The sequence below is a fragment of the Eucyclogobius newberryi genome, unplaced genomic scaffold, assembly GCF_026437365.1.
Source record: "Eucyclogobius newberryi isolate DKJ021-1_F unplaced genomic scaffold, fEucNew1.0.hap1 SCAF_17, whole genome shotgun sequence".
Taxonomy (NCBI): Eukaryota; Metazoa; Chordata; class Actinopteri; order Gobiiformes; family Gobiidae; genus Eucyclogobius; species Eucyclogobius newberryi.
Genome location: NW_027315801.1, coordinates 32,107,760 through 32,124,039, shown reverse-complemented (window position 1 = coordinate 32,124,039; position 16,280 = coordinate 32,107,760). Strand labels below are relative to the sequence as shown.

Sequence of the window (16,280 nt, the reverse complement as noted above, 5' to 3'; positions counted from 1 at the left end):
GTTATAATCACTAATTCATTGATGAAATAACTAAAAGAGATTTGGAGGAATGTTTAGCAGTCCATATTTTACATGCTTATTTATTTGGTTATTTGTATAATTTGTTAGTGCTATTTGTATTAAGTTATTTGGTGTGACTCCTGAAATAGCTTTTACTGAAATTAGACTTTTTGGGCGAGAGCTCAGCGACAGAGAGCGTCTTACACTGCTCCTCTGCACCACTAAGACTGTCGGTCAAATTCCAAACTAATAGAGATGTACCCTCTGAATCTGGATCGTTGGATTGTCATAAAGACTACATTGTTTTGAGAGCAACTAGATAAATGCTGAAAAGCGGCTGTACAGTTCAGCATTGAGCCGATTGGGCAGGGGACCAGAAAATATTACGGTCTCTGACATCGACTTCACACACTGCACCTACTTGTAGTTTGAGCACCTCTGATTGTCTCCGCCGGGTGTCGTTACCGCCTGCGTAAATCCAGATTTGGCGGAACATCTGTCTCCTCTGCTCTACTCTACCAGGCTCGCTCAGACTGAGGCTAGAGAACAAAATACTGAACGAAAGTGAGCTGTTTCGGGTTTGTTTATGGAGAAAGCAAACATTCACTGTTGTATAGAAAGCTAAAATAGTTTGTGTATAATTTGTATATTAACGATAAAAAGTGGCAAATGAACAACTCTCAAAACACAGCATAATGTGGCATTAATATCAGGCCAAATAAAGAAACACATGCATGATGTACACACTGCATGCATCATACAAACATTACTTTGCACAATATAAAGAAGTTAGAAGTTTCACTAAGGGTTTGAGTTGTCATATATACAGCATATATTATATACAGCACATATATATTATATAAACAGCACCTAACTTCATTCTGAGTTGCAGAAAGGATAATTTTGAGGATTGAGAAATCTTGATAATGGGGTAATTCCTCATTTTTGAAGGAACATGCGTGGGCACCACAGAGCGTCTCTCTAAACGGCCCCGTCAAATGGCTGTGGCTAAATTAAATTTAAGTGCACCCCGGGGTGTAACTTCAAATGAAATGAGAGAATTGTAGAGCGGCTCAGCGGATGCACTTTCTCCTGCTTTTAATATACACTTATGAATATAACACCTACAGCTGAAGGTGAGAATTTTGACATGAGTCATATTTTGTGTCTTTGGTCAACATTGTGTGTGAACAAAAGGCCTCAGTGGATCTGAGGGATTGAACACGTCAGATACAGATCTAAACAGCTGCTCACTTCAATACAGACACAACAACAACAACAACAACAACAACAGCAACAACAACAGCAACAACAACAACAACAACAACAACAACAACAACAACAACAACAACAACAACATTTAAAGCACACATTCCATTTCCCCCAGTCAGTGGTATCAAATGCCATCTTTGGTGGGTCTCTAAGTTGCAAAGGGATAAATAGTTGATTGTGTTGTGGTGCCATGTGTGAGTCAGTGGTTAGATCTCTGAGTTGTGCACATTTTGTCAATCCCCTCTATATTTCTGAGCTTGAAATGTTAACTTTTTAAAAAATCTTACTTTTTTTGGGCTCCTTAAAGTGCATATGAGAAGTTTAATGTTATTCTAATTGTTAATTTATTTGATGAGACAGCACCTTATGTCGTTTCATATCTTAATCAAGCAATTTAGGATGAAATGTTGAAAATTACAGGAAATGCAAAGCTCTAAACAGAATCCCTCCATCTTCGTCATCAATACACAAAATTCAACCAACGGACACAATTTTCAGACAAACAAAACAAACGTGTTGTCATATATTGTAGTTTTTCAAACAGGATGTTAACTGGATGGTTGCATGGTAAACAATATTATGAAAATACCATACGTCACATTCAACCAGGAAGTCAATTTATAAACGTCATCAACATTTTTGAACCGTCATATGCACTTTAATTAAAGAGCAGCACTGAGTCCGTGTGCATCTCATTTACACGTCAATAACAGTGGTAAAGATGTAGATTCAGGCTAGCTCCGTGTCTAAAGGTTTAAGTTCAAACTTAAAAGTTCCTTTTTATTCAAGTACAAATGAATTGTAGTTGTGTTTTGCTTATGTGCAGAAGTTCATGTTCTCTGTTCCCTCACATTCGTTTTGCTGAGAAGATCAGGCAGCTTACAGTAACCAGCATCCGCCACCTCAGAGCACTGCACACAATTAGAGCTTTGTGCTGCCTTGCTAAATGCCAATTTGGGCTCCAAGGCTGAGCGCAAACAAGAAGCCCGCTTTAATAATGGCCACAGTATATGCTTAGGTGAGGAAACACTGATGGCACAAGAACCTGTATTATCTTCGGAAAGTGGAGACTTATTAGAGACCAGTTTGGATCAGAGAACATGATTCATCTCTGCAACAAACACTGTGTTGCCTTCCTACTCACTCTTTGAATCGTAACAAGAAAAGCTTGATATTTTTAATAGAATCCCACATTCATCCAGGAGTAATTTATACTATAACTATGCTATAAATGTTTTTAGTGCAAACTCCTGTTCGTCAACCAAATGTGTCTCAGCTGACCAAGTCTTTCTTCAGTCCACTACGTCCCTGATTTATGCTCCAAAAGTGAATGAATTTGTTTTTGGCCTGACAGTGAATAAGCTCAGGTAAAGTTGAACACACTGTATCTGACGGTCAGCATTAAACCTCTGGTCATCTGTGCAGTTCTGTCACAGCGGGAGCCTCCAGAGCAGCCCCTGGAGGTGTTTTGACACTGCTGTTGTTAATCTATACAGGACTTGTTTGAACACACGGTGTAATGCAGAGGCCTGAGAGGTGAGGGGAGAGGTCAGGCTGCATGAATGAGATTATATCTGCTGTCAGGGGACGGGATACTCTGTGATATGGGCTTTGATTTTATGTCTGTGAAGAAATTGGCTGAACAATGTTGGGTACATCGTGTGGAACGACCAGACGCTGTAGCTATGATGAGAAGAGGGTTTATAATGGTTTTTACCTCCTCACAATCCTGCACAGTACGGAAATTATTTTGTTTTTAAGTCTTTGTTTTTTAAAATCTCCACACTGAAAGCTTTATAAATCTTTGGTGGGAATTAATCAGAAAGTAAAAAAGGAAATACAATGTGGTAAGTGTTAAGTGGCTGTCTCACTAGAGGACACATCTTAAGTCATGTTGTATGGATGTTTTGAGCCTGAAAATGAGTCTTTTCACTTCAAAACAAGATCCATATTGCATGCAGGTGGTTGATGAAACACCCATTTATTTAGAAATAACCCTTTCTCCCTCTTTAACACCACCATCTCTCTAGACACCACAGCTTTAGCGAGTATGAGCCGACTGAAACTGTAACATATCATACAGTGTTACTAATTAGCACATACATGTGCTAATACCTATAACTGAGACCTCTTGGGACTCTTCCTGTCTTTGTGATAGACCAGGTACTTTCTATAAATACCATCCACTAGTTTACACAGTTGTTGAGAAGGATGGAATGTGCATTTGACTGACTTTTTTAGGCTTTTTTTTTTTTTGTTCTATTTACTGGCTTCAAAGAATTTATTATAGGAGGCTGAAGCTTCCTGTTTCCAGATCTGATTCTTTGCATGCCACAGGACTGGGAGGTGCTATTAGCCAGTGATACATATTTTTTTTATTTAATCCCAGAGAGGTAAAGGATTAGATATGGTTTTATCAATGTACGAGATCAACCAGGATCAGAGAGTTAATCCCAGTTAAAGCGACAAGAGAGATTTGGCAACCTTTATGGTGCTGCTGCAAACATGTGGCCCTGAGCCATTTCATCAGATTACACTCAACAAAACATACAAACAATATGATCCTTAGTCAATCAAGAGAATTGTTCTGTAAAAGTGGATTCCCGGTGGTGTTGCTTTTAATTTCATAAATCCTCAGCTGTGGAATGATTATTATTCTGATAATACAAAGGGGTAAAACTGCCTCTTTCAGATTAGTTCTTTCTCAGCATTGAAACAGCAGCAGAGCACTGTGCGCTGGGCGAGTGGTTAAGTCTAAATATGCCAGGCTCCATGTCCGGCTGGCTGCAACGACGGCGCCAGCAATTTACTGCATGTCCTCCCTTCTCTCTCATCCCCATTTCACCTCAGCTGTCTTGTCTAATAAAGCCTTGGAGCTCAAATAAATACTTAAAAAGAAAAAAAAAATGTTTAAGCACATTGCGGTGGCCGTATTGCAATTGTACACAGATACAGTGGATTGTCAAGGCCAGGGAAATGTATACGAAGCAGTTTTATTCCACAGTTTTATTATACATACATTTATTTTTCTCTTTGTAGATGTAGTAGTAGTAGTAGTAGTAGCAGCAGTAGTAGTAGTAGTAGTAGTAGTTGTTGTTGTAGTAGTAGTAGTAGTTGTTGTAGTAATAGTAGTAGTAGTTGTTGTAGTTGTAGTTGTAGTTGTAGTAGTAGTAGGTGTAGGTGTAGGTGTAGGTGTAGGTGTAGGTGTAGGTGTAGTAGTAGTAGTTGTTGTAGTTGTAGTAGAAGTAGTTGTTGTAGTTGTAGTAGAAGTAGTTGTTGTAGTTGTAGTTGTTGTAGTAGTAGTAGTTGTTGTTGTAGTTGTAGTAGTAGTAGTTGTTGTAGTTGTAGTAGAAGTAGTTGTAGTTGTAGTTGTTGTTGTAGTTGTAGTTGTTGTAGTAGTAGTAGTTGTTGTTGTAGTAGTAGTAGTTGTTGTAGTTGTAGTAGAAGTAGTTGTTGTAGTTGTAGTTGTTGTTGTAGTTGTAGTTGTTGTAGTAGTAGTAGTTGTTGTAGTTGTAGTAGTAGTAGTTGTTGTAGTTGTAGTTGTTGTTGTAGTTGTAGTTGTTGTAGTAGTAGTAGTTGTTGTTGTAGTAGTAGTAGTTGTTGTAGTTGTAGTAGAAGTAGTTGTTGTAGTTGTAGTTGTTGTTGTAGTTGTAGTTGTTGTAGTAGTAGTAGTTGTTGTTGTAGTAGTAGTAGTTGTTGTAGTTGTAGTAGAAGTAGTTGTTGTAGTTGTAGTTGTTGTTGTAGTAGTAGAAGTAGTTGTTGTAGTTGTAGTTGTTGTAATAGTAGTAGTTGTTGTTGTAGTTGTAGTAGTAGTAGTTGTTGTAGTTGTAGTAGAAGTAGTTGTTGTAGTTGTAGTTGTTGTAGTAGTAGTAGTTGTTGTTGTAGTTGTAGTAGTGGTAGTTGTTGTAGTTGTAGTAGAAGTAGTTGTTGTAGTTGTAGTTGTTGTAGTAGTAGTAGTTGTTGTTGTAGTTGTAGTAGTAGTAGTTGTTGTAGTTGTAGTTGTTGTAGTAGTAGTAGTTGTTGTTGTAGTTGTAGTAGTAGTAGTTGTTGTAGTTGTAGTTGTAGTAGTAATAGTAGGTGTAGGTGTAGGTGTAGGTGTAGGTGTAGTAGCTTAGATTTGTATACCGTACATTGTTGTCTCATGTCGAAGATACACATTTAACATTATCTTACTCACTAACAACGCATAATCTCTTCACATAATATGTGAAGAGATTATGCGTATGCTGGTGTAAATTGTAATAGTGAAAACCTTGTTATCGCACAGTGACATATATGTTTTGTACAAAATTTACAACTCCACCCTGAGCCAGCCGTCGGAGTGAAAAAAACAAAAAAATCATATTCTTGTATTTTACGGCGTGCCCCCTCCCCCTGTGTGTCTGGTATGTCTGACACGTCGCTGCATTGTTAAATATCAGCGCCATTCTTCATCCTAATGACCGCGTGTGAGCAGCATCAACAATTGCTTCCTCCCCATTCTCCGTACTTTAATCTCGCCCAGTGCTGTAGATAGGTAAATGGAGAATTCAACTGCAGTAATTCACCTTTTCACGACAGCCCCTGCCTCCAAATGGAAATTTATAGAGGCCAATGTATTAAGGTAGATTCCCTGTTACCTTGTGTGTCATGGTCAATTGATGGTGTTTTTTGTCTGTGGTGAATTGCTCCTTTGTGTTCGTATTGGTATTCAGCAGAACTCGAGCATTGTAATTGTAGTCGTGTCAAATTATTCTGCTTGATCTGGGACGATTCAGATGATGAAAAGGAAGATGTGTCCAGGCAGCTGTAGGTGAACAGTCAAGCCACAATCCTGTCCCGTCGTATTTGTTTTATTTTGGAGCTTTTGTTTGATCCACTGAGTTTATGTAAAAGGATCAGAGAGCCGTGAGCAGACTTCACAAGTTAAATAAGGGTTTTTGCATCAATCATAATGTCCAGCTACTTCAAATACAAATACTTAAATGTAATAGCTGTAACATACAGTAGCTGATATGTTGGTGTTGTTGTTAATTTGGCACGCTAAAGAAGACGTCATTGTGCTTTTTGATTGAATTATACATACTACACAAAATGTAGATGAAAACATTTTAAATGAGGAATAAATCAAACTGCTATTAGTAAAATGTCATATTGTTTAAATCATGTCTGTGAGCTCAGAATGGTAATACATCTGGACCTTTACATGTGGATATTGCAAACAGATTTTTCACTACAAAGTGCTTTGTTCAGATTATTGTGTGTGTTGTATAATCAATGGAATTTATCCAAACATCTAAAATCGTCATTAATGGGCAGGTCAACGACAGATCCTGTGCAATAGCACTTAGTAGCAGGAGCTCAGCTTTTTGTGTTAATGTTTTTTATCAAGAAAATATCTTGCTCCATGGAACCACTGCAATAACCTTGTCCTGACCATCAGGAAGACCAAGGAGATTTTTGTGGACTCCTGCAAAAATGACAAAATAACCTTCAACCACTCTTTGCTGGTGTGGAAGCAACTTTAAGCTCCAGCTATATTATATTTTAATAGGGAAAGGTCAAGAAAATCCTTCAAATCAGGAAGAAATCATTTGAAACCACAACAATTCTTCAGGGTGAGTCAGAGTCCCCTGCAAAAGAGTTAACAAAGGCTTTCAGGAGGATATATACAGGACACATTTAATTAGAATACCCTGTTCCCTGATCCCTCTCCTGCAGTGATTGTGGTGAACACCATATGGCAGAGAGTCTGTGTCTCACTCTGGGCCTTCTGTAAGCGATGTGTGAGTTATCCCCTGCTCAGATACTGTTAAATATCAGAGGTACTTAGCACAGGCTGGCACGTCCCGGCTCACCTGCAGCACAGAGATACAGGAGCTGTCAGGTCAGTGCTATTTCATATTACTCATTCACACTGAGCAGCTGCAGATATACAGGCACGCAATTGTTTTCTCTGGCTTCACCAAATCACTTAAAAACGGCATTTCACGTTTGTATTGTTATGGCAGCTGGACTTTTTGGTGTCTCTTTGGATTTAATTTAGATCTTAAAATATGACAAAAGCAGTTTTACAAGCCCAGACAATATATTAATTACATGTTTTATACACAGATGCAAAAACTACACATTGAATTCTCAGTCAGAATGACCTAGACACATATTGATTGAACCATTCACTTAGATTAATTCACAGCGGGCAATATATTTTCATCAATTTTCATCATACCCAACGCATTATAAAACAAGAAACTCGAACAACCCTGTAAAAATCGCATCTTTTATTTTCTCTTTTGACAATAAAATATGTAATGATGTTGTAACACCTTTAATCTTGGCAGAATCTCGTCTTCTCGTTGACAATCGCTCATTATCACCCGATTGTCTGAATACACATGTATCTCAAAAGTATGACGCGCCAGTCAATTAAGCCTTCAGCGGATGTGAGACAAAACAAGGCCCACATCAACATTACCCCGTGATACGACAAACTGGCCTCTCTGTAATGTTGGGTTTGTTCACTGTAGTGTCGACTGATAGCAGAGGTATTTGGACGACACAGCGCATTTCTCATCATTTCATCATCAAACAGCTCGTTTCTCCCGCCGAGGCTGAAGCAGTGAATGAGAGCAGCCAGAACAAGGGCTCGTGTTGCAGGACATTAGATCACTCAGAGAAACATGTGAAAACAAGCTAGAGATTTACATGTGTGGAAACTAGTTTGGATAAATGATTGTGGGGCAGTTGCTGCGATGCCCAAAGGGGAAAGACCACACAGACTGACCAAGACTAACATCGGGACAAAGATTGAGCCAATACCAGCTGGATTCTTGGAAATGGGAAGAGAATTTGTTGCATTGTCGTATGCTTATGTTTGATTTATGTATATCAAGGAGATGTTGTTGGTCCTTTACATTGGGATAATATCAAGCGTCCACATTTTCCTCCGCTCAACAACGTTCTACCACAGGAACATTTGGACCTGAAGTCAGCGTAACATTTGTGCTGGTCTTAAAATCACTTCAAAATCAAATTGTGTGTGCGCTGTTTCATGAAATTATACAGTGTTGATTCCGGCAGTTAATTAGTGCCAACCTCTGTAAAGAAATGTCTGTCATCTGCCTGAAACAAGGTAATCAATTAATCATAACTACCCGGTAATCGTTTAATGAAATTAGCGTCAACTAAGTTAGCTTGTGCTGAGAGGAGTTTATATGTCAGACAAAGCACCATTACACCAAAAGAACAAAACAACAAATGTGTAAAATGTGGATTTTTAATAGATTTAGGTTAATTTTGGTCACATTTTGTTACCTCATATTCATGTACCTTTCGCAATCCAAACCACTAATTGTTTAATTGAAAGAGTACATGGTAGATTAATTAACTTCAGTCGTTAGTTGCAGCCCAAGAGTCAGTTAACCAGTCATTGTCAGGAGGAAAGGCCATGCTCAATAATGCATTATGCACAGACCATTGACCTTTTGGTCTTCTTCTGCAGTGATTGGAGCAACTCAGCGCCTCCTTAAAGTCGTATTTTACAAACCACTAAATCTTATTTCCTGGTTCTACATGTGACTAGTGTTCTGAGGGGTAACTTGACCTCTGCTGCTCATCTTCTTCTCATGTCCTTGGAACAAAAGGGCCATAAACAAACGGATGGCATCCAGAGATTCAGACCTACAATAAAAAAGTGCAATTCCATTTGAAAGGTATAAATGGATTAAGCGTATGAAACATTATTATTAATAGTTTAATAATCATACCCTGTATTTATTAGAATATTTAAATGTGACTGAACATATTTTTTTAAGTGGATGTACGCCAAAGATAAGACTTCCCTCTCTAAAAGAACAAATAATTAGTCACAGCCTTATTTATTTTCAATTATGATGTAGCAGATGTGTTCCATCTCCTTGAGGTTCCATTGAATTCATATTTTTTGAGTATCTTTTGGAGAAATTGCCATTGATCCAACTGACAGGCCTACTTTTATTGGCTACTTGTAAACAGAGAATGGGCCCACCAAAGAGGCCAGCAGAGGTTAATGGAAAACACACATGCCATATTTCTTCAAGTCTTCAGTGTTTCCTGCAGTGTTGGATGAGGATAAGGACCTGCTCTGTATCTTCCCATAGCTGGAGTTCTATACACAACATCTGTATAAACTATTTATGAACATGCATTTGTTATACATTCTTTCATTCAGGGTTTTGGTCTCTGCTGCAAATCCCAGGAAGTGAAATGCGTTGCATGTGTGAAAATAACCAATAATATCACATATTAGTCGCTCTGAAGTATAAGTCGCACCCCGGCCATAACTATTAAAAAAAAAGGTGCAAATTATAGTCCGGAAAATACGGTAGATTTGCCTTTATTGTCTTTTTAGGGAGAAATTTGTGTTGGACACACCATGGGCACAAAGACCCACATGATCGACAGTCCAATCACCACCTTCACGATACTAGTCCACTAGTGGTGACAGTTACCATGCAACTTGAAACAATCCAATACAATCCAATTTCCCATACAAATCCATCAAAAAGTTTCTAGTTTGAGGTGGCTACAAATTGCAGCCAGTCCTGGTTCAAATAACCACACACACACACACACACACACACACACACACACACCTGCTTGTAGAATACCACGTGGCAATAGTAAAGACATGTATATGGTTTTGAAAATTACAGTTTATTGTCTGAAAATAGTGTTTAGTGTTAAAATAATTATCACTGTGGTATTAAAATCTATATGAAGTATCAAGCCTTTTCCTTTGTTATCGAAATTAAGCATGAACTTTAGTATTGTGACAACACAAGTATGTTTACAGACATTTACTAAGGTTTAGCAACTTTGTAAATACAGATCAAATATTTTAGTCAGTCCATACCATTCATCACTGTCCACTTTTTGGACCGCAAAAGTTAAAGGAATAATATAGGATTTTTGGCGCGCAATCTGATTCTCATTTCCTCGTGGCGAGGACAGCCGAGTTCTCCCACACGTCAATTTTTCCCTGCGTGCTACTGCACACCTGCAGCCTCGTTCTGGCTCGTTCCCAGGATAGCAGCACGTTTCCCTGGCTGCGCATGCTCGGTTGATATGACGACAGAGAAAGACTTAGAGATGCGATGCGATCCGGTGCGCTAATGAACAAACCCGAGTGTATCAACGGGGCTGTTGCGAGGCCGTTTACCCTCAAATCTCGTGTGTGAGGCGGCCTCTCGGAAACAACAGGAGGGTGGGTGGTTTAAAAAAAAAGGGACTACCAGTCGCTTGAGTTCTCAATCAAAAATCCTCTATTATTCCTTTAATAGTGGAACAGTTAATAGTGGAGTGGACCAACATGGGTTATTTGTAAGTAAATCTCAGGATGACCTCTACACCTCACATCCCCCTAACAGAAATTTCACTCCAAACTTTCAATAGTAGAACATTGTAGTGCAGTTTAAGGAATCCCCCAGTCGCTGCAGTATCTAGATGAGCTTCACATCAGTTCAAACCATCTAATGATTGTGCTGCAGCTCTGGCCGCAGCAGGACGCCCGTGTAATTTCCGTCTTTATCCGGAAAGATGACAGGCGCAGTGGCAGCCGGAGTGGAGCATGATTGGAAAGCGGATACGCTGTCTTGTTGTGTTCACTTGGATGGACTCTCTCTGAAGTGAAGTGACTGAGGAGAACAGATTTTGTTCCACTTCAAAAACTACAGTTGGATATTAAGGATTTGCTGTTTCTGCTGCTGGAGAAGAGGAAGGCAGTGGAAGTAACTTGTCGAGATTGTGTGATAGAGGCTTTCTGAGGTGCTGCAAAAATTAGAAGTGGAAAATCAAGCCAAATTAAAAGTCATATTTAAAAATTATCATCACTAATGTTTTTGTTAAAGCTGCCAGCCTGTCACTCTAAAGTCCCACTTAGTGAAAGCCGTAATTACAGGACAGAATCGGCACTTATCAGACAATTAAATTGAATTGTTCTGAATGTTTGAAAATAGTATTGTTACATAAATCATTGTTTCATCAGCTTGTTCAAACCTACTAAAATTAATGTGTTATTCTCCAAAAAACACATTTGTCATGAATTCAGCGCTGTGGCTAGTCCTGACATTTTACAGCAGTGTTGTTGTAGTTTCATAAAAATATACTCTTGATAATGATTTTGTTCTCTCCACAGAGGCATTCCAGGGAAGAAATGTGGGAGCATCATTTTGTCGGTGGAGGAGCTGAGCAACTGCAGGGTAAGTGCTTCATTTTTAGTTCTAATTTAAATTCTTCAAACAAACCAACTGTGGGCAATGCGTGATTCTGCTGGGGAACATAATCACAGTGGTCAAAGCTGCACACAAAAACTTGGTACAACATTTGAATCAATAGTTACTACTTTTGATCAAATGTTTGCCTTCCAATCTAAAGAACATCTCAAACACAAACGAACAAGACTTGTGGCTTGCAATGTGGCTTTATTTACTCACTTTATCTCTATCTTCTGAACTGATAATGACCACAGTACGCATATTTAAGCTAAATTATCATTCTTACACTGGGGAAACACTCTGAAGTAACGTATTTTTCGGTACTTCTCTAAATCCATTTAATTCTTCTTCCTCTGTGTCACTTCTAAACAACTCTGCAAACTCCGGAGGTAGAGGAAGAGCAGATTCTTCTTCTGCGTCGCTTAGAGCCTAGAGCGCCCTCTTGCGGTTGAGAGTGTGAAAATAATCAACACGTGAAATGCTGTTGCCAGTGTGAAAATAACGAATAACATCACATATAAGTCGCTCTGGAGTATAAGTAGCAACCCGGTCAAAACGGTGCGACTTCCAGAAGACACTTTGATGTTGCTGATCTACAAGCCAGGAGCATTTTATTTAGTTTAATTTTTACCAGTTCCATTCTGTACATCTATTCAGAGAGGACTTCATTAACTCCCTGCTGCTGATATATTACGGGTTGTCAGTATTAAATTGTTCGAGGCATCTTAAAGGAAATTGCGCGTGTGGCAGGAATTATATTAGTGTTCTTTTTGCTGTTTACAAAGGCTCTGTTCTGAAGTGGGTTTGCTAATAGCTTTGACTTGTGTGTCGCAGTGCTATCCGTCTTTTGCAAAACACTACTGAATATTCTACAGCTTTGAACATCTAGTTTAATGAGGCACTGTTTATCCCAATCACCGAAACAGCAATTTTGTCCTGTTTGCGAGACGTTAACCCATTCATCTGTATAAATAAGCCGTGCTCGCTAATGTCCATTGGCTTTCTATCCACGCCGCAAAATGAACATAGTAAATAATCAAGGCTCACCGAGGAGAGAAAGCAGAGGGGCTCATTGGCCACAAAACTAACAGGGGCGATAAAGCAAGCCGCCACTGCTGTGTCTGTGTGGGAATTAGGGACTTGATGACCCTGGCTGTTTAAATGGTTTAGGGCACGTTCACATTCAGCGCTGTTGAAGGTTAAACGTGGTGAGCTGTTTATTTTAGTCTTCCTGAAGGTGTTGATGCTGCCCTTCAGCTGTGCAGTAAAACAACAAGTAAACTACACTGAAAACATGTCATTGCACTCCAAATCTACTGTTTAAAGGTGCAATATGTGACTTTTTGGTGAAGGGCCAGCCATCTACTTCCTGTAATGTTCCCCCGATATAGCATGCATAGTATTTAAATGTATCTTTGTCACATTTATTACTTTACATGTGTTTTATCACTGATCTGACCTGTCATTTGGCCTGGTTGCATAAAGTGCTTGTCTTGTTGGACATAGATGTTTAGAATGCCTTGCTGTGGAACATTCCAGGCAAAGAAATAATATCGTCATAGAATATTACGTTCACTTAAAGATTGTAATTGTTAAAGATCGCTTCAAGTCTTCAAACGATTGAGCTTGTGATATAGCGCTCGCCGTTTCTCTGTTCTTCATGGAGTCTTTAAATGAAAAAGCTTTTATAACCTCTGTAGTTTTCTTTGGAGGGTTTCCACACCCACGTGTTGCTTCAAATCATTCTTCAGTTTTGAGAGTATGAAATAATTACAGGGAGCCAAGTTGATTTTGCGGGTGGATGGAGACAATGCTCTTCCAAAAAGTGGAAGAATCATTTAAAGACACATTTTTGGAGGTGTAATAACATTCAAAGACCTGCTACACCTTTGGAAGCAAATCCACTTCAATATAAAAATGGTAAATGGTCACATTTATATAGCACTTTTCTACCGTCAAGGCACTCAAAGATCAGAAGACGAGACTCTACCATTGAGTTACTGCCGCCCAAAATAAATCCAGGAAACTATGAAAGACTGAAAATAGAATAGTTTCAAAAGACGGTGTTCAAGACGACATGATTTGTATGATTCCTCTTTTAGTCATATTGTAATGGCTGTTCAGTGCACATGGTTTAAAGGCGCAATATGTATGTGGACGGTCTCCAGCTTGTCTCCATGGAAATGCCATTGCTTTGCCTGAAATGTTCAATAAAGTTGAATTAAACCCTTATAGCTCTGTGGAGACCAACAGGTGACGCCTCTGGGTCAAGTAAAGGTTAGATCTGTGGATAGGCGCGCCCTCTCACATTAAGACCGTAGGTTTTCACTGTTTTTTTTTTTAATTAATAAGAGCAAAATAGATAATGATTAATGCCATACTTTGGAACATTCCAGTAAAGCAGCAACACCTCCATAGAGACAAGCAGGTGACCAACCCGAGAAGTTACAAAGAGTAAACACTTTAGAACGATCCATTTTCGAGCTCGTTCGAGTTTTCGAACGAGCTTACCATAAACCAAAACCAACACAAAATGCATTTACATGTTTATAGATTTCCATTCTTGTTGTATTTCCTGTTCCTTGTAGTTTGTACGATGTCTCTGTTCTGCAGCAATAATGTGCAGTAATGTGTCATGAAACAGTAATCCCAGTACACACAAGTGAAAACCTCATTCTAACTGTTCTGCTGAAAAACATTCATCTTTAATCTCCAATTCTACTTCACAGTAATTGTATTTTGACACGTCTTTCCCTGCATGTAGCCGGCCTGTGAAGAGCAGTTTGCACCTGCACTGGAAAGCCTTGGAAACCATTTTCTCATATAAATGCAAAAGATAATCACTCTGACAAAGAGCATCTCCTCTGTCAGCGGCTCATTTAGAGGGTCACTGGTTTGAGATGTCGCTATAGGCCTCTCACGTTTAGCGCGGGTTAACCCTGAGATCAAAGACACAATTTCCCCATAAAGAAAGTAGCAAGTGATTTAAACTGTGATTTATTGTGTGGTGACCTGTAAAACAGGCTCAACAGCTGGACAGAGAAGGGCTTAACTTGGGGACAGTAGCTGGGGAGGTTTTCTCAGTCTGGCTGCACTCTGGACTGGCCAAGGTTTGATTAGGCAGCGTCCGTCGCTGTTGGATGAAAGACTCCCTCCTCTGGCACTGACTCGACCACATTCTGCCCGATGGCACAACAGTCAGATACAGATGCAGTGCTTTGAATTCAATCAAAACTAAAATCACATAAAACAGGACCATTTTTCTTTGCCATAACGTTGATAATAAAGCCAATGCTTCAAATTGTATGCATGGGGCATTTTATGAGGCAAAAAGGAGAGTGAGTTCAACAAAAAGAAACAAATTAAAATGTTTTATTTTTCCATTTAACAACATCACATAGCTTTTTCCAATTATGTGATATCCTGAGGTTAATCCCAGTTTCTCACTTCATTTTTTCCTTCAATTTCTTCTATTTTGGAATTTAGAATGCTTTTTTTTTACAGAGTCAATACATGTACAACAGACATGTCCCATGGGTCACTGTGGCCATAAGTCTGTATTTTTATGCCGACCCCTGGCTCAAACGCCTGTAGTCTCTACACATTCACGTCCCTTTGAAAGCCCTTTCACACTGTGTACAGTGACTCTTTTACCTGCAGTGTCTTGGTACAGCAGCAAAACAGAGAAATAGAGAATGAGAGTGAGGAGGACAATTCCCTCGGTGCATCTAAACCTCCAGCTCCACTGAATCTCTAGCCTTTTTGTGGTTAATTAGAGCCCTGCACCACACTGTGTGTGGAAGCTTGCGGCACCATTTTGCTACTACATAGTGATTGTGAAGGCTGTGTCAAGGCTGCTGCAGCTCTCCTGGTAGCAACAAATTTTAAGCTCTTTATAACCAGCTGAACTGAAGTTTCATGATACTGTAGATATTTAATCTGCAAATGGGACACAGCGTGACGTTTTTTATCGGTTTTGTGAAAAGCAAACTCGTAACAACACAGGATGTCATCATAACTTGTGCTTTTCATATGCAATTTACACACATTCAGATGTCATGCAATCTCCCAGTCTAACTTGTAAATCACAGAAGCCATGAGCAGCCACTGACTGTTTTAATCAGCACTTAGGAGACCTCATAGGTGGAGCTCCTCTGGGAGATGATTGGAAACAGGGCTAAACAATAGCACTAATCACTTCTGCTGGTTCTCAAGAGGATATGAAGCTATTATTGAAATCAGGGAGCAAGTGTAATGCTTTTGTTTGTCAAAAACCTTAAACTATCAAATATCACATAAAAGTGGTCCAATGAGGAGGTATTAAACTTGGACTGAGAAGGCAAGATGCTTGAATAGCATTGTGCATTGAACAATGGAATGAAATACGGATACAGTCTTTATTATGGCCCTGTTATTACGGAATACTCGGGTTTGTACTCTATACTCTATTTGTCTATACGCTTGTTGTGCCACAAGTCTTAGTATTGGAGTTTTATTTGTGATGGCTTGACATCTATGTCAGTCTTGTCTGCAGTGGCCAGTATTTACAACAAGATTCAAAATTCTGAAATGGAAGCACATGTGAATTAGAACATAATGTCATTTCAATAGAGAAATTCTTATTAATATGGAAAAATAAGGTGGTTTTGGAAAAATGAAATTTTTAAAAAGAGTCTGGTTTAAAGACAAATACTATTGTATTTTACATGTGTTTTTTTTAGGATAAACACAACACATTTTTGATGAAGGAAAATCCTGATTTTTAGGTTTTATAAG

At 39.0% G+C, this 16,280-nt stretch overlaps 1 protein-coding gene across 2 annotated transcripts in view; it reads left to right on the top strand.

Moving 5' to 3' along the window:
- Nucleotides 1–16,280, top strand: part of cpne5a (copine Va) — a 109,154-nt gene that overhangs the window by 55,030 nt on the left and 37,844 nt on the right. For both annotated transcript variants that reach the window (XM_072450080.1, XM_072450079.1), the window contains one exon: nucleotides 11,426–11,489. In XM_072450080.1, the coding sequence (XP_072306181.1) occupies nucleotides 11,426–11,489 (64 nt within the window). The remainder of the gene's footprint in view (nucleotides 1–11,425; nucleotides 11,490–16,280) is intronic.